We start from the raw sequence: 23,310 nt of genomic DNA, 5'->3' as shown, positions 1-23,310 counted from the left end.
GGGAGGGGGGGGGCGCGCTCCGACGCCAGCGCGCCTGCGCCGGCCAGCACCGCCGCGCGCCAGGCGAAAGGGACGCGCCGCCCGGCGGCTACACCCTTTGCGCAGCGGAGAGAGAGAGAGGGGGGGGGAAATAAGGGACTGCGCCTGCGCGAGCGTGCGGCTCTCGCTCTCTTTTTTCTTTTTTTCCCTTTTCTCTCACTCTCTGGCGCGCGCGCGAAGGCCGATGCGCAAGCGCGGACGGGCGGGGTGAGGGGAAAAAAAAAAAAAAAAAGCCGAGTGAACGAATTGAGAGGAAAGGAAGGCCGGAGGAGGAAGGAAGGAATTAAAAAAAAAAAAAAAAAAAAAAGGGGAGGGGGAGGTTTTCCCGCGCAGGCGCGCGCGCGCCTCTGTGGCCTAATGGCGCGCCTGCGCGGGAAACCCCGCTTTTTCTTTTTTCTTTTTTTTTAAAATCCCGCCCCCCCCCTTTTCTCTCACGTTTCGATTTTAAACGGAGGAGGCCCGCTTTTTTTTTTTTTATTTTTTTTTAACTTCCCTCTCTCCTCTCTGTCGCTACTATATAATATTATATTTAATAATATTCTTAATAAAAAGGAATATCGTCTCCTGGAAAGGCAACCGCCGCGGGAATGTCTTTCGTTGTGTTTGTGTTTTATCTTTTTTTTTTTTTGAAAGGAGAGGGCTTGGCTCGCTTTTTTTTTTTTTTTTAAATAAAGATCTTGCGCATGCGCGCTTGGGCGCGGGGGCGCGCGCGCGCGGGGGGGCTCTGCGTCGTGTCGATTTGAGCGGGCGTCAGGCGACTGGAGGAAAAGAACGAGGCCGAGCTTTCTGATTGGGTGCGGCTCCGCCAATCCGGGAAAAGAAAAGGTGTTGGGTCTCCTGGCTTGATTTTTTTTTTTTAAAAAAAAATGTCCAACCAGACTCTGCGTTGATTGGATGAAACGGTTTCTCTCTTTTTTTTTTTATTTAAATTGGAGGTGCCGCCATCTTCCAACATTCCCCCCTCAAAAAATAATATCTCAGCAAAAGACAAATATTAAAATGAGTTATTTTTATTTTATTTTTTCTTGGACAGGTGCAGCTTTCAAACCATGCCATGGGGGAAACAAACAAAGCAGCTTCATTGTTACATGCTTGGCCATCCATCTTTTGCAAAAATAAAGCCCTCAGCTTGGATAATCCTTTATTTAAACCCTTAAATAAAAAGAATTGCACCTCGTTTCATGCACATCATTTTTTTTATACATTAAAAATTAATATATACCATGCACATCTTTGCATATGTATTCTCCAAGTCGGCTAAAACAATAAAACGCAATTTAAGGAAACTTAAAAGTCACTAAAATCTCCCTTTATCCTCTTTTAGCTCAGGAAACTTCACTATAATTAAATCTTGGAAACTTGACTTTCCAAAGGATGGAGAGACAAAAAATTAGATTTGATTTCCCAATTTCACTGGCTATTTTTGAAGCTTTTTCCAAAAAAAAAAATCTCTACAGTTCAATTTTATGCAGGCTAACATAGCTATAAGAACTATTCTTGTTATAGTTATTTGTTTATTTATTTACTAAATTTATATTGCTGCCTATTCACCCATGGCGACTCGACTCATGAACCCATTTCTTTGACAAATGTATATAACCGCCTGTCCTGTATACATTCTGATGTCATTATAGTTTGTATCAGACACCTATAGATCTGTTTTTATGTAATTGTTTTTCTATCCTGCTTTTACTATATTGAAAGCCACTGAATAGAAGCATAGAAACCTAGAAAACTGATAGCAGAAAAAAATCTAGCCATAAATTCTGTGCTTTTTAATTTTTTTGTCATATGGTGGACGTGTTTATCCCAAGCGTAATATAATAATGTAAATTTAATAAATAGATGATACCATTTTAACAGCTACTTTGATTGCTATAGTCTTGTTTTTTAGCATCTATATTTTTGTCAGACACTAAGAAAAACTAGGATATATCTTTTGGACAATTTTTCAGGGTCTTGATTTATTTAGGGTCTTCCTAAAATGTTATATTTTGGAATATTCAATCATAAATAACTATGAACTGAGTTCTTTCATTGTTAACCACATCAACATTCATCCCAAGGATAATTTTCTCCTTTTAAATTTTCTTCTAGAATCTCTTCCTTGTATAATTCAGTATCGCAACATTGGAATCATAGTACAGCAAAGAGCATAGGACTTTGTCCACTCTATATTTTATGGACAAACCCCAAAATCTATTTTCCAAATTCAGACATGGCTCTAGTACCCCGACTTGTTATTCTATAAAATGTGATCTCTCAGAAAAGTACATAAAATTATGCTGCTCTCCCAGGGACTGGAAAATCAGGATTATCTGCATCGCATGATCCAGATCTGATTTTAATTCTAGATGCATCTATACTCCCTTTCCACAAATGTTACTGAGTACCATGGACTTGAAAAAGGAACAAAAAAATCCCTACTCCATCTATGCCCCATGATCGGTACCCCAAAGTTGTCCAGTAGATTTAAAAATTGGGGGGGGCGAGAAATAAATACAGAAGAGAAGAGAAATATAGAATAGAATACAAAATAGAGTACAATATAGTGTAGAATGTAGAAGATAGAATAGTATATATAGAATAGAAAAGAATGGAATGGAATGGAATGGAATGGAATGGAATGGAATATATAGCCGTGATGATGGTGAACCTATGGCACGTGTGCCACAGGTGGCACACGGAGCCATATCTGTGGGCACGTGAGTGTTGCCCTAGCTCAGCTCCAGCGCGCATGTGCGTGCCGGCCAGCTGATTTTCGGGCCTTCCAGGCCCACTGGAAATGGGCCGTTTCCGACCTCTGGACAGCCTCCAGAGGGCCTCGGGGTGGGGGGAGGCCGTTTTTGCCCTCCCCAGGCTCCAAGAAAGCCTCTGAAGTCGGGGGGGGAGCAAAAAACGGGCCTTCCAGTCCCACCGGAAGTTGGGAAACGGGCAATTTCCAGCCTCCGGGGGGGGGAGGCCATTTTCACCCTCCCCAGGCTCCTAGAAAGCCTCTAGAGCCTGGGGAGAGCGAAAAACACGCCTTCTGATCCCACTGGAAGTTGAGAAATGGGCCATTCCTGGCCTCTGGAGAGCCTCCAAGGGGGTGTGGAAGGCCATTTTTGCCCTCCCCAGGCTCCACAGGCTTTCTAGGAGCCTGGGGAGAGTGAAAACGGCCTTCCCCCCCCCCCCCCGGAGGCCAGAAACATCTCTAGGTCCATCCGCTTTTGCCACGCAACGACAAAAAGGTTAGCCATCACTGCTATATAGAATATAGAATACAATATAGTATAGAATGTAGAAAATAGAATAGTGAATAGAATAGAAGATGGGATGGGATGGGATGGAATAGAATATAGAATAGTATGTAGAATAGAATAATATATACTGTAGAATAGCAGATATAGAATAGAATAGAATAGAATAGAATAGAATAGAATAGAATAGAATAGAATAGAATAGAATAGAATAGAATAATGGAATGGAATAGAATAGAATAGAAAATAGAAAATAGAAAAGATATACAATAGAATAGAATAGAATTAGAATGGAATGGAATAGAATAGGAATATAGAATATAGAATAGTATGTAGAATAGAATAATATATAGTGTAGAATGGACGTTGTCTTACCTGAACGTCCCTTTTCTGGGCGCTGCGTACACTATCCATGCATGGGTTAATCCTTCAGTGCTTGGCAAACAACTGAGTGAAAACAAAAGGCTTTTGTTCCCCTTTCCGGCTCCCAAGCCACGCCTCTGGTCCCATGATCCCCCAGTCTGAACGAAGGCGCAGCGGACAAGAAACCACACCATGGTAACATATAAAACTCAACTTTATTAACTCACATTAACGTAAGGTAAAAGAAGGACTAGTCTCAGCCATAAGAGTGGCAGGCAGCCGTAACGGGCGGGATATGGATAGTGTACGCAGCGCCCAGAAAAGGGACGTTCAGGTAAGACAACGTCCATTTTCCTGTGCGCTGCTCCCACTATCCATGCATGGGATATACCCAAGCTTAAACTCCCTGGGTGGGGGGCTGCCTGCTCCCAGAGTCCTCCTCTGTCAGCACTTTTTGCAGGACTCTGCGGCCAAAGGATGCCTCAGCTGAGTTGTAGGCATCGATCTTGTAGTGGCGGATGAACGGTGTGAGGGATGACCACGTTGCAGCTCTGCAGATGTCCACGACCGAAGCTTGTGTGGCCCAGGCCGCCGTAGTGGCCGCACTGCGAGTCGAGTGCGGAAGGATCTTGCCGGGGGTCGGTTTGGCGTTCAAATCATATGCCATGGCGATGCAGGCCTTGATCCATCTGCTAACTGTGGCTGCTGATATCTTCTGACCCATGGACTTTGGGTTGAAGGAGACCAGGAGTCCCTCCGTCCGGCGGAAAGGAGCGGTCCGTTGGATGTAAAGGTGGATGGCACGTCGCACGTCTAGGGTGTGCCACCTCTTTTCTCTGGGGTCGCGAGGTGAGGGGCAGAAATCCGGCAGGATGAGCTCTTGAGCTCGGTGGAACCACGAGTTGACCTTCGGGATAAAGGCCGGATCCAGGCGTAGAGTCACCGTGGATTCGTGGAAGATGCACAAATCTTTGCGAACTGACAAGGCCGCTAGCTCTGAGACTCTCCTCGCTGAGGTGATCGCCAGCAGGAAGGTCACCTTAAACGATAGGTACTTAAGCGATGTCGAGTCTAGGGGCTCGAAGGGGGGCCCGGTCAGTGCCTGCAACACCAGCGGTAGATCCCATGAGGGGTAGCGGTGAACTGTGGGGGGCCGCAGGTTGGTGGCCCCGTGCAGAAACCCCTTGATGCGTGGGTGGTGCGCGAGGGATAGGTACGGAAAACACACAATGACCGTTGACAACGCTGCTGTCTGTCTCCGTAGGGTCGCGGGGGCCAGGCCCTTGTCTAGGCCGGCCTGTAGGAACCGCAGAATGTCCTGAATGGAGGCTGATGTGGGATCGATGTGCTGCTGGGCGCTCCATCGACAGAACGCCTGCCATGACGACTCGTAGATACGGGTCGTAGCTGGACGTCTGGCCGCCTGGATAGTGGCAACCACCTCATCTGGTAGGCTGTCCTTCTTCAAGATGACCCGTTCAAGTGCCAGACGGCTAATTGGAGCCACTGGGGCTCTGGGTGCGTGACTGCTCCCTGGCACAGGACGAGCTGCTGTGGTGGGATCAGCCATGGCTGTTCTACGGACAGTGCTACAAGGTCGGCGAACCAGGGTCTCCGGGGCCAGTTCGGGGCTACCAGGAGTAGGTCGGCTTTTTCTGCCAGTAGCTTCCGAATGACTCGCGGGAGGAGCGGGACTGGTGGGAATGCGTACAAGAGACCCTTGGGCCACCTGCATCGTAGCGCATCGTGGTCCTCCGCTTGTGGTGTCGGGTAGCGTGACACGAAGCGGGGAAGCTGAGCGTTGGTCGGGGTTGCGAAGAGATCTACGACCGGGTTTCCGAAGCGTGAAGTGAGTTCTTGAAACAGGTGAGGGTGGAGCTGCCATTCCGCTTGATCTATTGTTTCGCGGCTGAGCCAGTCCGCCCTCACATTGGTTGCCCCGGAAATGTGATCTGCTCTGATCGAGAGCAGGTGTCTCTCTGCCCAGCTGAACAGCTCCGCGGATTCCATCATCAGGGCACGGGACTTCGTGCCCCCCTCCCTGTTGACGTGTGCCTTGGCCGAGATGTTGTCGGTCAGGATTAGGACGTGATGCCCCTGCACCGTCGTCTGGAAGTTGCGGAGCGCCAGGCTGATCGCTCGAAGCTCTAGGAGGTTGATGCTGCATTGTCGTTCTTCTTGCGACCACTGACCTTGTGTGACTAGGTTGTGGAGATGGGCTCCCCACCCCCGAAGGCTGGCGTCGGTGGTGAGTATCAGACGGTCTGGCTCTAGGAAGCTGGAGCCCTTGAGGAGCGACGGTGACGTCCACCACCCGAGGGACCTGCGGACCTGTGGAGTGAGGCGAACCTCCTTCTTGGAGTTGGCCCTTCCCGTTCGCTGGAAAGGAAGGAGGAACCACTGCAGGGGTCTCGAGTGTCTGCGTGCCCACGGTACGATGCCGAAGCAGGATACCATCTTCCCGAGGAGGGTTGAGAGGTGGATCAGAGCAACTTTCCTCCTCGTCAGGCACTGCAGTGTTAGGGTTCGGATGCTTTGGACTCTGTCCGGTGATAAGAATACCTGGCCGCTGGCCGAATCTATCTGTGCCCCCAGGTGAAGGAGTCTGGTGGTGGGCAGGAGCTGACTCTTTGCAAAGTTTATGGTGAAGCCGTGATCTTGGAAGACCTTGATCACCATCTCCATGTCTTTGTGAGCTTGGTCGGGCGTGGACGACAGGACCAGAATGTCGTCCAGATAGCATAGCACCCGGATCGGGACGGCCCGGAGTCTGGCCGCCACCACCGCTACCAGCTTGGTAAAGGTGCGCGGGGCCGAGGAAAGTCCGAATGGCATCGCGCGATATTGGTAGTGACGGCCCGCGTATGCGAACCTCAGGTATTGCCGGTGAAGCGGGTGAATCGGCACATGCAGATAAGCCTCCCGGAGGTCGACTGATTGGAGGAAGTCGCCCTGTCTCACTCCCGCAAGGATGGTCTTGAGGGAGTGCATCTTGAACCTGTGGTATTGTACCGACAGGTTCAGGCGCTTTAAATTCAGTATGCCCCTCCAGCCCCCGGAATTCTTGGGGACCAAGAAGAGGGTCGAGTAGAATCCTGAGCCCCGCTGGCTGTGCGGAACAGGCTCTATGGCCTCGACCTCCAGAAGGTGGGCGATCTCCTGCGACATCAGGTCCTGAAGTTCCGAGGATCGAGGGGTTGGACAACTGACAAACCGGTGGGGCGGCTGGCCGGAGAATTCGATGGACAGACCTAAAGAGGTCGTACGCCTTACCCAGGAGTCCGAGGTCGATCTGGCCCATTGTTGATGGAAGAGGATGAGCCGTCCCCCTATGGGCCCCGAGGGCCTGGAGTCATTTTCCCCTTCTGGCGGGCTTAGGGCCGGCTCCGCGGAAGTTGCGTTTGGGCTGTTGGTGTCTTCCTCGGTCTCGGAACTGTTGTCTGTCGTTAAATCTGTCTCCCCCCTGGTAATGGGGGCGGTGCGAGGAGGACCCCCTGGGTCCGGCGCCTGCACGAAAGGGCTGATGGAGCGGGTAAGGCGTGTACCTGCGTTCCTGGCGCCTGTAGGTTGATAGGAGGATCTTCCTCTTGTCCTTCCCTTCAATGAGTAGGGGTTCCAGCGATGCACCAAACAGATCTGGTGCTTTATATGAGGAAGCCGCCAGCTTCCATTTGGCCTTGAAGTCGGCTTTCCAAGGCCGAAGCCAGAATAGTCTCCTAGCTGTAAGGGTAGAAGCCAGCGCCCTTGAGGCGAACTTGGCTGAATTCAGGGAGCTGTCAGCGGTGTATTCGGTGGCAGCTATTATCTTATTCAGATCCTGATGCAGTCTAGTGTCCTCAGATGGGAGCCTGTCTTGCAGGTGCCGAAGCCAAATAAGCGAGGCTCTGTTGAAGAAGGACGAGGCTGTCGCGGTTCTGATTGCCCAGCCAACGGCCTGGTGCGCCTTGCGGAAGGCCCATTCCATCCTCTTTTCCTCTGCCTTGAGCGAGTCTAGAGGGTCGGTAGAGATCAGGGAGCTGGAAGACAGGGTTGCCACCGGATGGTCTACTGAGGGGAGCACCAGGAGGTCCTCTAACTCTGGGGCTGAGCAGTAGAGTTTTTTATCTAGGTTGCTGGGTGTCGCCATGGATGCAGGCTGCACCCAGGGGTTCTGAATCACCTCTGTAAATAGCTGTGGACAAGGGATGTAGTCCTTCTGCGGCTTTGAGGATTTGAAGAGGGCGTCGTGCGGACCCGCCGTTGGCGTGGAGGGCGCTGCGATATCTCCTGGCACTCCAAGGTTGGTCGTGAGTCGTGCCTTGTGGAGGAGCGACTTGAACAGGGCCGGGCGGAAAAGGCCTGTAAAGGCCGGAGTGTCCGGTGCAAGTCCTTCGTCCTCCGATAGCTCCATCTCCTCTGGGCCCTCCTCCGCTTGGTCTGATTCCTCTGATGAAGAGTCCTGACCTCGCTGTGGGAGGGGATGGGGCTGAGGGTGGACCGGCCGCGCCTGGCTGGGTGCGGTTTGTACAGGAACCTGCGCCGCCTGCTGCATTGATGCCGTGAAGAAGGATGACAGAGCCGCCGAGAACATGGCCTGGAAGTCCACTGGGGGTGCCAAGCCCAGTCCGCCCTGACCCTGTGGGTCTACCCTTGAGGGTGTGGCACTTGCCTCCCTGGCCCGGCGGTGCTGGTTTGGTGCGGGGGAGGTAGGAGTCTCCCGTCCGGGCCTTGACGCTGTCTCGGTGCGCGGTGTTGCGCGCGAGGGCCCAATCCCCTCAGGGGTACTGGGGGTGACTGTGATGTCGGCCACAGATGTAAGTCCCCGTTCCGCCTCTCTTGGAGAGATGGGAGTAGGCTCCCCAGGTGTAGGATCCCTGGACGGGGTTCCTGAAACCGCCTTGTGCGCCCTCTCCCACTGTCGCTCTAGGGCGTTGTGCCTCCTCAGGGCATCCCTATCCTGGAAGGGTAGGGAACCTTCTGAGGCCGCCCTGCTGGCCGAGCTCGCGTGCCTCTTTTTTGATTTCTTCTTCCCCCTTTTTTCGCATGTGCGTGGGGGGCTTGGTTCCAGCTCCATGTCTGACGATGGGGGGGAGTGGGACATGGCTGAGTCGGCTTTGTGAAGTAGGGGCCTTGTTCTGTCGCTCACGGGTGGCGTTGAGTGAGCGCCTCGGGCCCCCCCCGAACCTCTTCAGACGGTGGTGGTAGAGGTGGTTTGATGCCCCTTCCAGCTGTGGGGGGGGGGGGGGTGCAGGTCTGCGGCTGGCTCCCTGGTGGGTTAGGGAGGCACAAGCCTGAGAGTCTCGCCCAAAATGGCGGCCCGAAGGTCCACCAATATGGCGCTGCCACGTGGTGCGCTTCACCACGAGGGCAGACCTGGCAGCGGACTTATAATGGCGGCCCGAGGGTCCGACCAAACGCCGCGCAATCCCCTTAACGAGGGCTATTCTGTAGTGCAGGGGGGCTGCCTCCTTCTTCCGGCGCTTGTTCTCGCGCCCTCGCTCCGATGCAGCCCTGCGGCGTCGGCTTGAAACGCGGCTTCGGTGACTTCGCCGCGTGGGCGGCTCGCTTCCGGCTCCGCCGGCCAGCTGATGCGCGCGCCGGCGCTCTTCAAAGATGCCTCGTGGGCGGCCGGCGCTTGGGGCTCCGCCGGCCAGCTGACGAGCGCGCCGCCGCTACTGAAGCTGCCGCGTGGGCGGCCGGCGCTTGGGGCTCCGCCGGCCAGCTGATGCGCGCGGCGGCGGTATTCAAGGTTGCCGCGTGGGCGGCCGGCGCTAGGGGCTCCGCCGGCCAGCTGAAGCCTCCGGCGTGGGGCGATGAGCAAAGAGCCTCTTCAGAGGAGAGAGCTGTCTGAGGCTAGGGGGCTGGCGAGCGAGCGTGTGATCGCTCTGCTCCACTCCCCCTCCTCCGCTCAAATTCGCCCCACACAGTAGTCAAAGAATAGAAAAGCAAAAAAATTAACACGAAGGGGAGCTACTCAAAAATAACGTAAAAGCCTAACGCTCAAGGAAAGGAGAAAGCCAAGAACTTTAAAGAATTAAAAGGAATGGAGAAGAAAACCCCCACAGACACACAATACCTTAGCAATCTGTGGAGCTCCAAAAATCACTACAGTGTTTGCCAGCAACTGAGTGAAGACTGGGGGATCATGGGACCAGAGGCGTGGCTTGGGAGCCGGAAAGGGGAACAAAAGCCTTTTGTTTTCACTCAGTTGTTTGCCAAGCACTGAAGGATTAACCCATGCATGGATAGTGGGAGCAGCGCACAGGAAAATAGCAGATATAGAATAGAATAGAATTAGAAGAATGGAATAGAATAGGAATATAGAATAGAATAGAATAGAATAGAATAGAATAGAATAGAATAGAATAGAATATGAAAGAATGGAATGGAATGGAATGGAATGGAATGGAATGGAATGGAATGGAATGGAATAGAATAGAATAGAATAGAATATGAAAGAATGGAATGGAATAGAATAGAACAGAATAGAATTAGAATGGAATGAAATGGAATAGAATAGGAATATAGAATAGAATAGAATAGAATAGAATAGAATAGAATAGAATAGAATAGAATAGAATAGAATAGAATAGAATAGAATAGAAAATAGAAAATAGAAAATAGAAAATAGAATAGTAGATATAGAATAGAAAAGCTTTATTTGGCCAAGTTTGATTAGATAGACAAGGAATTTGTCACCACTGCAGCTTTCAATCTACAGGCAAATAAGAGAAAACAACAACAAAAACAACAACAACAATACTACAAGTATGCAACCCATAGAAGGGGGAAGAAGGTCATAAAAGGATAAGTCATCCTACTATCCTATCATGGGTTAATTAACGTCCTAGTTCACAAACCAAGGCTTCCCCACAGCCCGCAAACCAAGCCTGCAGAAAGCAATGAGAAGTTTTTGGCCCCCTAATAAAGAAACAACTCCCCCCCCCAAAAAAACCCCTCTAAATTCCAACCCATCAGCTGGAATCCAGCGGGTCACGTGGCAACCTGCGCCGCGTCCATTTTGGTAGTTTTTTTGTTTTGTTTTGTTTTCCGCCGGCCACTCGGCTTCCGGTCCCGAAGGGGGCGTGGCAGCTGCCCTGGAGAGCAGCTGCAAGCTCGCTTTTTTTGCATGGCCGGTTGGCGGGAGCCGGTGCTCCTCCCGGGCCCCGCATGGCGTCGGCGAAGGTACCCCGTTGCAAGCGACCCAAGGGAAGAGGGGCAAAGGGGGAGGGGGTTCCTTCCTCCCTTTGCTTGCATTCCTGCCAGGGAAGAGTCCTGATTAAAAAATGGGGGGGGGGAGTGGTATAGAAATAAAATTATTATTATTATTATTATTATTATTATTATTATTATTATTATTATTATTATTATTATTATTATTATTATTATTATTATTATTCCTTGCAAGTTTGCAATTTGCACCAAAAAAAAAATGCATCCAGAAATTGCATTGGGAGGTTTGCATTTGCATGCTCTTGGTCCAAAGGGAAGATCGATCCGTGTCATCCAAAATATTGTATTGTTATTGTTATGGCGGGTCGCACAGTCAGCCAGATGTTGGGCTGGAGTTTGCATGCTTTGGCCACCTGTGGAGCCCTTCCCAAAGACTTGGGAGAGACAGATGTTGTTTTAATATGTATTAAAGGTCTGGTGACAGGAGGGCAGCTGTTACAAGCCAAGCTGCCTTTTGCAATTGACAGGATGGGGATTTTGTCAATGCCCACAGTATTAAACGGGTGTTCACGATGATTATTATTACAGTTGGTTGTACAGTCAGCCAGATGTTTAGGACCTAGGAGAGGCAGATGTGGATGTATTAAATGTCTCCCTGCCGGATGTCGGCTGTTCCAAGCCAAGCTGCCTTTTGCAAATGACGGGATGGGGATTTTGTCAATGCCCACAGTATTAAACGGGTGTTCATGATAATTATTATTACGGTTGGTAGTACAGTCAGCCAGATGTTTAGGACCTAGGAGAGGCAGATGTGGATGTGTTAAATGTCTCTCTGCGGGATGTCAGCTGTTCCAAGCCAAGCTGCCTTTTGCAATTGACGGGATGGGGATTTTGTCAATGCCCACAGTATTAAACGGGTGTTCACGATGATTATTATTACAGTTGGTTGTACAGTCAGCCAGATGTTTAGGACCTGGGAGAGGCAGATGTGGATGTGTTAAATGTCTCTCTGCAGGATGTCAGCTGTTCCAAGCCAAGCTGCCTTTTGCAATTGACAGGATGGGAATTCTGTCAATGCCCATGGTATCCTATTACCCCTAGCCAGCCAAATGGTTAGAACTGGATTGGGCATTTATATCTATTGATCCAGTCCTTCCCAGAGAACTGAGTCTGGCAGATGTTTAAATAACAGGCAGATATTAAATAAATCTCCTCCCAGGGCTGGCAGCTGTTCCAACACAAGCTGCCTTTTGCAATTGACTTGACTGATGCAAAGGGTCACCAAAAGGGGATTGCACGACGCCTGGGACCGTCGTAAATAGGAGTCAATCCTCTGAATGCTGATCCCGTGAGCGCGGGGGATGCTGCGTGTGGGGAAACGGTCCTAAATCACTTTTTTTGCAGTGACGTCCCTTTGAACGGTCACTAAACGGACCGTTGTAAGTTGAGGACTGTCGTTTTCTTCTCTCCTGCGACGGCCAGGTTCCTTCCCAAGCAATCCCGGAGCAACGGCTGCAACAGGCTCGCATTTTCAAGGAGGAAGGGAACCGCTGCTACAAAGAAGGCCGTTTTAGGGATGCCGTAAGCCGTTACCACTGGGCCTTACTGCAGATTAAGGGCCTGGATCCCAACATGCCTTCCCCACTTCAGGAATTCATGGGTGAAAAGCCGGCCGTAACAGCAGACCAAGAGAAACAACTGTACACAATCCAGTGTGATTGCTACAATAATCTTGCCGGTAAGTTTGCTTGCTGATATTATTTTCCCCCTCTCTCTTTTTTTTTTAATTTAAAAAATAAATAAATAAACAAACAAAACATAAATCCATCATCAATTACGAATACAAACAGCGTGTCGGTTGGTTATTCCCTCATTCCGTACAAAATATTCTCAAATTTAAGTTAATTTATATTGTGACATTCGTTTCATCATCCTAGATCGATCCAATAACAACACATCTTTGTGTTATATTTTATATAATTCTACAGTTCTTGTATTACAAAGGTCTCAACCATATTTCCTTTCCATATTATTTTATCTAGCCATTGATAAAATAGACTCCCATCCCTTATAATGTTGTTTATCTTCTTGTTCTCTTCATTTCAGGTGTCAGTTTACTCATTTCAGCACATTCCATTATTTTCTTAATAACTTCCTCTTGCGTTGGTATTTTCTCATTTTTCCAGCTTTTAGCAAACACAATTTTAGCCGCTGTTAATACATTCACAGTCAGATATCTCAATTCTCTATTATATATTTCAGGTACCATCCCCGATAAAAAAATCTCTGCTTTAAAATCTATGTGTTTTTTTTGTCATTTTTTTCCAACCAAGTGTGGATTTTAGTCCAGTATCTTTTAGCTTCTGCACATGTCCACCACATTTTTTCCCCCCTCTCTTGTCTCTAAACGTTACTGGCCAGTGATAGAGGTAGTCCTCGACTTACGACCACAACGGACCTCTCCCCTCTCCCAAAAAAATTTCTGTGGCTAAAGTGAGACGTTGGCGAAGTAAGTTTCGCCCCGTTTGAACGACCTTCCTTGCCACCGTCGCGAAGTTGAATCCTTGTAGGTGTTTAAGTTAGTCCCGCAGTCATTAAATGAATCGAGGTTTCTCCATCGTCGGAAGGAGGAATCGTGGGACGCTGCGACCATCATAATTACGAGTGAGTTGCCAAGCGCCCGGATTTTGATCACGGAAGCTGCAAAAGTTGTGTGAAAAACGCCTTTTTTTTTTTCCAGTGCTGTCGTAACTTCGGTCACTAAATGAACTGTCGTAAGTGGAGGACTACCTGTAACAGAAATCAAACGGATGGGTTGATTTCCCACAATGCCCCAATGCTGAACCAAGGGCATCCCTAGTAAATTACTTCATCACTTTTGAGTTTTCGTGAGATATCTTTTTGTAGGTAGGCCTCAAAATGCGACCGGAATCGAGCCTGCCCATCAGAGGTGCAGGTTGTGATGGTCGTAAGGCAGAAACAGGTCCAATTTTAACACTTTTTTGTGGCCGTTCGTTGTTAAGCGAACCGTCGTTCTCTGTGAGGCCTTGTTGTCCAAAACCTGGAAATTAACAGTGGACTTTGGCACAAAAATGTCATAAATCATGGGGCCTTCGAAGGCTGACGACAGCCATAAACACAGGCCTGTTCACAGCACCTGAGATGAGGTCACGTGACTGCTGGAATGGCCAGCTATGGAACCAAGTTGTCGAAACGTCCGACGGTTGCTTAGCAACCGTCGCAAGTCAAGGACATCCTGTATTTAACTGGAAAATGGACACAGTCCGGATCTCCCAGCTTCCAAGTGGATTTTCACAGGATGTTACTCGTTTGCGATTTTTGTGGGTTCTTTTTTTTGTGGTGGTAGTTGTTGTGTCCTGGAAACCACACGTTGTGTCTTTACCCGTCTGTCTCTCCAGCTTGCCTCCTTCAGATGCCGCCTGTGAATTACGAGCGGGTGAAAGACTACAGTCTCAAAGTCCTAGAGAGGCAAGCGGACAACGTCAAGGCGCTGTACCGAGCCGGTGTGGCGTTCTACCACCTGGGGAATTACGACAAAGCACAACACTACTTGCTGTCGGCAACCAGCCGGCAGCCCAAAGGTGAGTAATACAGGCAGTCCTCGACTTAACGGCTGCAATTGAGCCTGAAATTTAGGTTGCTAAGTGAGACATTTGTTCGGTGAGTTTGGCCCCCACGTCCTGGTAAGTGAGTCACTGCAGCTATTAAGTTAGGAACACGGGTCATTTAGTGAATCGGGCTTCTGCTTTGACTCGGCTTGTCGGAAGGTTGCAGGAAGGGGATCACGTCACCCCGGGACACTGCGACCGTCATAAATACGAGTCAGTTGCCAAGCGTCTGAATTTTGATCACCACGGGTTGTCAGTGTGAAAAAGAGATGGAATAAGTCGTTTTTTTTCCAACGTCGTCATAACTTGGAACGGTCACGAAATGAAATGATGTAAGTCGAGGACTACCTGAACTGACATTCATCCCAGGCCTTGCCTTAAACCAGGGGTCCCCAACCTTTCGGACCTCAGGGACCACTCAATTCATAATTTTAAATCCCGCGGACCGCTAATACGATCTGCCTAATGACTGGGTGGGCAGGGCAAGGCAGTCATGTGACTGGGTGGGTGTGGCCAACTCGATGTCACTCACGTTGAGGGGCGCCTTGCCAACCTCTACTCGCTACTCCTCACCTGCCCCCCCTCCCCAGGCTCCTTAGGGCCTCAACAGGAAGCAGGAGTTGGAGCTAAGCAGCCCCCCCGCGAGAAAGAGTCGGCAAAACAGCTCAAATTGGACCTGGCCGAGAAGGAAGCTCAGCAGAAGCACCTCGCTGAGGACTAGGAGCATAGGCTTTCCAAGCAGAGGGAAGACCTGCGGGAGTGCAAGGCCAGGTACCGGCGCCTGGAGGCTCAGCAGGCTGAGATGGTCAGCCAGTTCCAGGCCATGAGGCAGTCCCACTGGAACGAGGCCCTCCGGCTCTTCGCCACCAGCGGCTCTTCCGTCCAGCCTTCGCCCAAAACCCCACACCAGGAGGCCGAAGCAGACCCCGAGTCGGAATTTCTGCCCCCCTCCGACCCACACAAAAAGACCCCGAAGGGGGAGACTCTCTGCAGCAACACAAACGTCCATTGCACGTATCCATCCCAGGGGCCGTAGTTTGAGGACCCCCTGATTTAGTGCGATATAAAAAAATGCAAATAATTTTTCTGCGGACCACCAAAATTTTCTCATGGACCACCAATTGCCTTAAACCATGGTTTTAGTGAATAAATGGCTAGGTTCCCATCCCATATGGACTAGTAACACCATTGTGGTCCGTCACAAAAAAGTATGGAGATGAAATCGTATATATGAAATGTTTTTAAATATTTATCTTCAGTTTAAGTAAAGAATAATTGCTACATGAGGAGATCTGGAGAATTGTAAGCACGAAATGATTTCAACCGATTGAGATGCTGTCTATAATTGTTTGTAAGGATGATTTTTTTTTTTAATTTTATTTAATTTTATTTTTATTTTTTTTTAATTTGATTTATATGCCGCCCTTCTCCGAAGACTCAGGGCGGCTTACAATGTGCTCAGCAATAGCAATAGCAATATTTTTGTGTTGTTGTTGTGTTTTTTTTTTACTTTATTTTTATTTTTTTTAATTTTTAATCTAAAATAAAACTTTTTCAAAAAATAATAATAATAAATAAATAAAATTGGGTCCATCACGCCACCAACCTGTTTTACGACTGTCACAAGTTACAACTGTAATGGGGAAGCTCCGTGACGGTCGTAACTTGAGGATGGTCTATATCTGCCAAGATGCTAAACCCAAAGCTGATAAAAGTAGAATATTTATTGCTCAGGGGTGAACTACAGGTCTTTCGTGCTCTCTGAGCTTGGTGGTTTTCTTGCAGACGTTTCATGACCCAACTAAATAATCTCATCAGTGCTGGAAGAGAGCGGTGTTTGCTCTCTGCAATCAGGCTACTTGTATATAAACAGCAATCCCACTCCTTTCTAGCACTGGTGATGTTCCCTAGTTGGGTCATAAAACGTCTACAAAAAACCACAAAGCTCAGAGAGCATCCAAGCCGATACCTGTTTGGTTTAGCACTGCCTTTATACAATCAAATCCTGAAAATTTTTAATTTTTTTTTTAAATATTTCTTTCCCTTCTCTCTTCTCCCCCCCCAGATGCGAATGTCAAGCGTTATCTACAGCTGACCGAATCACAGCTCAGTATTTATCTCCAGAAAGAAAAACAGTTATACATGGGAATGTTTGGGTAGCAAAAAAACCTGAGCTGGAAGTTACACGCCGTGTATTTCTGGTTTTATTCCTGTGGACGACACGCAATGGATCGATCGATTCTGGAGTTAGGTAGTGCCTTGAAAAAAAAAAATGCCAATAGCCAGCCCAGCTAGGAAAAGCATCGTCAGCCAAATGTCCTCTTTATTCGTTTTTTCCGACACGTTTCCTTCCTCCTTTCCCTCCCTCGTTTTTGTTCATAAAATCTTGCGAGAAGTTCACCCGGGCTGGATGTGATTTCTTTGAATTCCTTGCTAATCGCCTGCTTTGCGTTCCCGTCTCCAGATGGAAAGAACGGAGACGGCGTTTTAAATCACCGCCTGGGATCGCTCGTCGCTTAAAATGTAATTTATGGAAATGATTTATTTTATTTTATTTTTTTCGCACGAAAACGGGCCAAGCCGACGAATCAGGCTTTGCGTCAAATCTGATATTTGCTCCTCTTAATGGCTGGGGCCAGTTTGGATCTTATCTAACGTTGCGATCAAAGTGATAAAATATTCAGATGCCGGCTTAAAGTCTTCTGAAAACCTCGTGGTTTGCTTAAAAGGTTGATCTGGGACAGGGAGTCAGCAACCCGGAGGGCTCTGGAGCCGCGTGTGGCTCTTTCATCCCTCTGCTGCTGCAGCTCCCCGTCGCCAGTCAGCACCACAATTTTGAGAGGAGCTTCTGGTTGGGGGGGGGCGGGGGCGGGAAATCATGGCGCACCAGGAAGAGACTCTATGGCAAGGGGCGGGTTTTCCGGTCAGCTCCACAATTGATAGGGCTTTCCGTTAGGACAGGTAGGGAAAAAGAGGAGTCTCTATGGTGGGGGAACTGGACTTCCGGTCAGCACCAGAATTGAACGGGGGGAGCTTCCGGTTAGAACCTTCGTGCGTCTTTCGAGTGTTTTAAGGTTGCCGACCCCTGATTTAGGAGGTTCATGCCAAAGCCAGACCTGACATTAATAAAGAGGAATATTTTGTAATTCAGGGTTGAAACCCGGGGTCTTTGACACTCTCTGAGCTTGGTGGTTTTCTCGCAGACATTTTATGACCCAACTTAGTAACTTCATCAGTGCTAGATGGGATTATGGTTTGGAGAGGAGGAGGAGGAGTATTGTGGGGTCTTTGATGCTCTCAAGAGCCTGGTTGTTTTATTCCAGACGTTTCATGACCCAACTAGGGAACATTATCAGTGCTAGAAGGGAATGGGGATTGTGGAGTGGAGTAGGAGGATGGGAGGAAGAGGAGGAGGATGACTGGGGGATCCTTAGTGCTCCCTGAGCTGGCTTGTTTTCTTCAGACATTTCACGACCCGACTAGGGAACATCATCAGTGATAGAAGGAAGTAGAGTTTGCAGAGAAGAGGAGGAGGAGGAGAACTGATACAGATTACTGAAAAGAGTGACTTATATGACCGTTTTCCATACGACCACTGTAGCATCCCCAGGGTCGCACGATCAACATTCAGACAACTTGACAGCCGGCTCACATTTATGACGGTGCACCGTCCAGGGTTCCTGTCCCTGATTTCCTTTTTTGCGACCTTCTAACCGGCCAAATCCACGGGGGAAGCCAGATGAAGTTACTTAATTTACCCACTGCAGTTAATTTAACCACCGTGGCAAGGAAAGCGGTAGGCAAAAACTCACTTCACAAAGTGTTTCACTTAGCGACTTAGGAAACTCGGCTCCATTGTGGTCGTAAGTCGAGGACTGCCTGGACTGAGCTTATTTGAGAAGGGTTCCAACTTCCGCCGGTGTCGTCTTCTGCAAAGAAAGGATGGCCTTACAACTGTATTGACAATTCTGCAAAATATATATAAAGAAAGAAGCAGATATCCTGCGAGCTCCGGAACTTAAAATTTTAAAATAATTAAAATTTTATTTAACTAAGCTTTCGTCAGCCATCTGCTTTTAAGTTCCGGAGCTCGCAGGATGTCTGCTTCTTTCTTTACTAATATACCTGGAACTCGTATTTTTAGAATAGTTTGTAATATATATACATATACATACATACATACATACATACATATATATTTTTTAATGGTTATCTCTGTTGCCAGCTCACATCCGTGCAAACTTGGCCTCCTCCCTTATTTCTAAGCAAATATTTTCTCCCTGTCAGCAGCTGGGAAACGGGCTGTTTGAGTTTCCCAGCTGCCTTGTCTGTCTTTATCCTTTGCAAATAAAAAAAAAAAAGAATTATTTTTTTTGTTTAGTTTGCTTCTTCCTTTCCACCCAGAGTCAAAATCCCCTTTGCTGCTGCTTTTATAACCCTTCTCTAGGAACGTACATCGGGAGCAGAAAGTCCAAAAAATACACATCTGGGGAATCTCTGCTTCTGCTTCTCTTTAAGAATGTTAAGTTTCTAGTCCTTATGGCGAGAGAATTTGCCAACACAGACGCTGCGTGTTAAAACCACAAGAGGGATTTGTCTCCCGGCTCTAGCAGATGAATAAATGCCAAATTGCTTTTAGGAAAAACAAAATTGGACACAAATACACCCTTCTACGGATCTCACGCCGGACGATTCACGATACAGGCAAGTCCTTGATTTATAACGGTTTGTTTAGTGACCGTTCAAAATTACAACATTGCTGGGGGGGGGAGGGGAAATGGCATGACCGTTTTTCATGCTTATAACCGTGACGGCCTCCTCGTGGTCATGGGATGAAAATTCAGACACTTAGCCACAGACTCATACTTCTGTTCCAGCATTTCAGGGGTCACGTGATCTCCCTTTTGCCATGTGACAAGCCAAGTCGCTGGAGATTCATTTAATAACCATGTGGCTAACTTAACGGCAACGATTCAGGGAAGGCAACGTGGCAAGGTAGGTCGTGAAACAGGGCAAAGCTCGCCGAACAAATGTCTCGTTTGGCAACATCCATGTTGGGGCTCAATTGAGGTCTTAAGTTGAGGACTAACCCGGACGTGGTTCAAACATGGCTTGTTCAATAAACCGCAGTTGGGCATGACTCGGTTAGCGATGGAAATGCCAATCCCAATCATGGGTCAGAAGTCAAGGATCACTTAAAAGCTCCTTTCCGATCGCATCATGTGGAGTGAGCGCCGGACACATCCAGCTTGTTTGGCCAAGGACGTAATGCGTGACTCAGTTTACCCATTGCAATAAGACATAAGGTGGTTTGTTTGGTTCTGGATTAGTGCTGTCTGGACATTCAGGCTGTGTTATCAGCAGTCTACCCTACAAAGATAGGACATCCCTAGACAGTTTAACCATATTGTGCCTCAAATGCTGTCTCTCACACACATAGACACACAATCTCCCTTAACACAGCGCACAAAATTCAGCATTAAGGGAGCATCCAAATTCTTTAATTCTTATTTAGGGCTGGATAAAATCACCGTCGCTTTTTTGGCACCTGCCTCGGTTGTCTGACTTTGTGAGGCTGCAATCGCAACGAAAAGTTGCCGGAGGGGACTTCAAAATACATTACACACACACACACACACTCCTCAAATAAATTGTGGTTCCAGCTATTAAAATTCCCAGCTGCGTTCGGTTGCGGTCGACGAGAGATCCAACTTTTCCAGGTGGGAAAACTGCCTTTTATCAACGAGAGGGAAGTTCTCGACTTACAACCGTTCGCTTAGTGACGGTCCGAAGTTACAGCAACATTGGAAAGCATCGTTCAACCTTCAAAATTTTTAAAAAATGGGTCGCTTAGTGACAAATTTGGATCTCAATTGTCGTAAACTGAGGAATTATCTCTATTTTATTTTTAACAAGCGTCTCGCTTATCAACGGATGTTTGGGGCTTGTAAATAGCCCTTCTTTTATTTTATTTTATTTTACTTTACTTTCCTGTCTCTCAAGTTTCTAGACCTCATGATTTGTTTTACAGGGGGATCCTCGAGTGAACGACCACAATTGAGTCCCAAAGGTGGTTTTGCAGGAGGCAAACTGGATTTTCTTGGTTGTTTTTTTCTCTTTTGAAGACATTTCGCTTCTCATCCAAGAAGCTTCTTCAGCTTCTTGGATGCCCACCATCCAGTCAGAGCCGAAGAAGCTTCTTGGATGAGAAGCGAAACGTCTTCAAAAGAAAAAAAAAACAACACCTGAAAAACCACCTTTGGGACTCAATCTAATAAAGAGCCTTGATAGTACAGTGGTCTACGCACCCTGTTATTAACACAGCTGCCTGCAATTTACTGCTGGTTCGAATCTCTCCAAGGCTCAAGGTTGACTCAGCCTTCCATCCTTTCTAAGGTAGGTGAAATGAGGACCCAGTTTGTGGGGGCAATAAGCTGACTTTGTATAAAATATACAAAAGAATGAAGGCTATTGCTTAACGCATTATAAGCCGCCCTGAGTCTCCGGAGAAGGGCGGCATATAAATCAAATTAAAAAATATATATATATATGGTTGTTCAACCAAGGAACCCTCCCCCCCTGTAAAACAAATCAGGAGGACTAGGAACTTGAGAGACAGGAAAGTAAAATAAAATAAAAAGAAGGGCTATTTTGGATATTTAGATATCCGAGAGATATAATATACCTTGGGTGTTCATCTCAGCAGTTCATCGAGGTCAATTCAATTAAAAAATATATATATTATTATTTTTACTTTAAAAAAGGTTGGGTTAGACTGCAGAGTTGTTGAAGCAGCGTTTCTGGGCCAGGAAAAGAATAAAAAGAAAGCAGATTTAAGGGCCAATCCTGCACGATCTTCGCCAAGCAAGCTTCGACTTGCTGGCATGCTCCTTTCTGTCTCCCCGCCTTGATAATTACTGTTATTAGCAATGCGGTGCCAAGGAATTGAATCTCGATGTAAACAGCAATTGGTAGAGAAGGCCTTTTATACTCTCGGAAAGGAAAGAAGAAAAAAAAAAAAAGGGAAAATAAAGCAACAGGTATGAGTTATGCAAAATTGCATAGCTTGGTGCGGGGGAAACACGGACTCACCTTCGTGGCACCTGGTTTTTAAGGCTGGGGTGTGGCACGTTGCTTTGATTTGCAGAAATAACGCACGATCCCTGAAAAAAATATAACCGTTTGTCTGAAGTGGTGTCGGGTTTCCTGGTGTCTTAAGCGGGGGGTTGGACTAGAAGACCTCCAAGGTCCCTTCCAACTCTCCTATTCTATTCTGCTCTAAAACGGGCAAAAGATTTTCTTTTCGGCCCCCCCCCCAAGGAAACCGAACGGAGGGGCGGAAGCCGTTCTCCCATCAGCTACCACGTCCTCGTTTGGCTGGACTACGACGCCCCATCATCCCCAGCCAGCCCTGTTGCTCCCCGTTGAGGATGATGGGAGCCGTAATCCGAGGATAAGGTTCATTCACCCCTCAGAACCGTCTCTCTGGTTGACGCCACATCGAATCATTTCAAGGTGGCCTGTTTAACCCCAGTTAAGCCTGGGCTTAGCCATAAAGTAGCTTTTTTTTTTTTTTTTTACAGTGTGACGAATTAAACCACAAAATAACGGATATAAATACGGATAACGGCTCCAAAATGGAGCCGTTATCTGTATTTTGAGCCGAATATGGATAACGGCTCCATTTTTGTGATCCAAAGCTGTGGGTTTGTAAGAATTGGAAACACAAAATAGCCCTCAATTCATAAACAAGTCCTAAGTTTCTTTTGCTAACTGAGGCAATTGTTAAGGAAATCCTTACAGGTTGTCCTTGACTTACGACAGTCTCATTTAGTGACCGTTCGGCGTTAACCACGGCACTGGAAAAAAAAGTGACTTACGGCCGTTTTTTTCACACACGGCCATTTTGATCCCCCGATGATCAAAATTCGAACGTTTTTGGCAAACGGACTCATATTTACGACGTCCCGGGGTTACGGGATTCCCCTTTTGCGTCCTTCTGACCAGCAATGTCAACGGGGAAGGCAGATTCACTTAACAACCGTGTGACTAAGTTAACAACGGCCGTGATTTGCTTCACCAGGGTGGCAGAAAAGGTCATCAAACGGGGCAAGACTCACTTAACAACTGCCTTGCTTTAGCGACAGGAATTTGGGGCCGTAAGTCAAGGGCAACCTGTAACGGAAGGTTGTCCTCACTGAGAACTAGCTTCGAATCCAGATGATTGGGAGGAAAGGTGATAGCATGACACAGGCTCTCCAAACTACCTCAGATTCTTGGAAACCTAACATCTTTTTTGGGTTTATTGTGTATGAAGAACCCAAAACAGCACTTGGCATTCACTGATCCGGCATAGACTACCCACGGTGGATCACCGGTGGCAAACAATAAGAAAACTACACATGATTGGTCCCTGATATCGAAACAACCAAGATCAGAAGCAGACTTCAACCAATTGTGACTTTTCTTCGATCCCCTTCTATGCTCCTGGCTGGCAGAATTAAGAAAGCCAATCCAAAGTGAGGAGCAGCAGGAGCTGACAGAAAACATCTCGGGGGGGATGAGGGGGTGTTTCGAGGGAGATCTCGAGTTCAAGTTCAGCTTTGGTTTGCGTGCGGGCCTGTCGGTGTCCCACGTCTCGCGAGAGGTTTACATTTGAATTCAGGACATTCTCGGCCAAATTCATGACCTTGCCAATGTGGAAGAATGCCAATGTGCAGGAGGCCGTCTCATCGTCCAGACGACGAGAGAAACTTCTGCAACACAATCGCGACAAAAACCAAACCGGGCCCCCCTTCCCCCCCAACGCATTCAGACGTGAATGTATCTTTCACGCACGTCCCAAAGGAATGTCCTTTTTTTTCCTCTCTCTCTCTCTCTCTCTCTCT

The 23,310-nt window shown here is 47.9% G+C and overlaps 1 protein-coding gene across 1 annotated transcript; it reads left to right on the top strand.

Moving 5' to 3' along the window:
* Positions 1-10,699: 10,699 nt before the first annotated feature.
* On the top strand, positions 10,700-16,822 carry TTC9C (tetratricopeptide repeat domain 9C). The gene is made up of 4 exons (XM_070950641.1): positions 10,700-10,805; positions 12,276-12,531; positions 14,213-14,395; positions 16,488-16,822. Exons 1-4 carry the CDS (start codon positions 10,791-10,793, stop codon positions 16,580-16,582), a joined length of 549 nt encoding a protein of 182 aa, XP_070806742.1. The 5' UTR covers positions 10,700-10,790; the 3' UTR covers positions 16,583-16,822.
* The last annotated feature ends 6,488 nt before the right edge of the window (positions 16,823-23,310 follow it).

The sequence above is a fragment of the Pituophis catenifer genome, unplaced genomic scaffold (genome assembly GCF_029215685.1).
Source record: "Pituophis catenifer annectens isolate HBS135680 unplaced genomic scaffold, rPitCat1.0.hap2 SCAF_10, whole genome shotgun sequence".
Lineage (NCBI taxonomy): Eukaryota > Metazoa > Chordata > Lepidosauria > Squamata > Colubridae > Pituophis > Pituophis catenifer.
Note: the sequence above shows the minus strand (reverse complement) of the source record. Positions and strands in the feature narration are given on the sequence as shown.

Excerpts from the sequence above, each read along its gene's own strand:
- TTC9C (XM_070950641.1), top strand. Across the intron at positions 12,532-14,212 it reads TTGCTACAATAATCTTGCCG|CTTGCCTCCTTCAGATGCCG; the intron begins GTAAGTTTGCTT and ends CTGTCTCTCCAG. Across the intron at positions 14,396-16,487 it reads AACCAGCCGGCAGCCCAAAG|ATGCGAATGTCAAGCGTTAT; the intron begins GTGAGTAATACA and ends CTCCCCCCCCAG.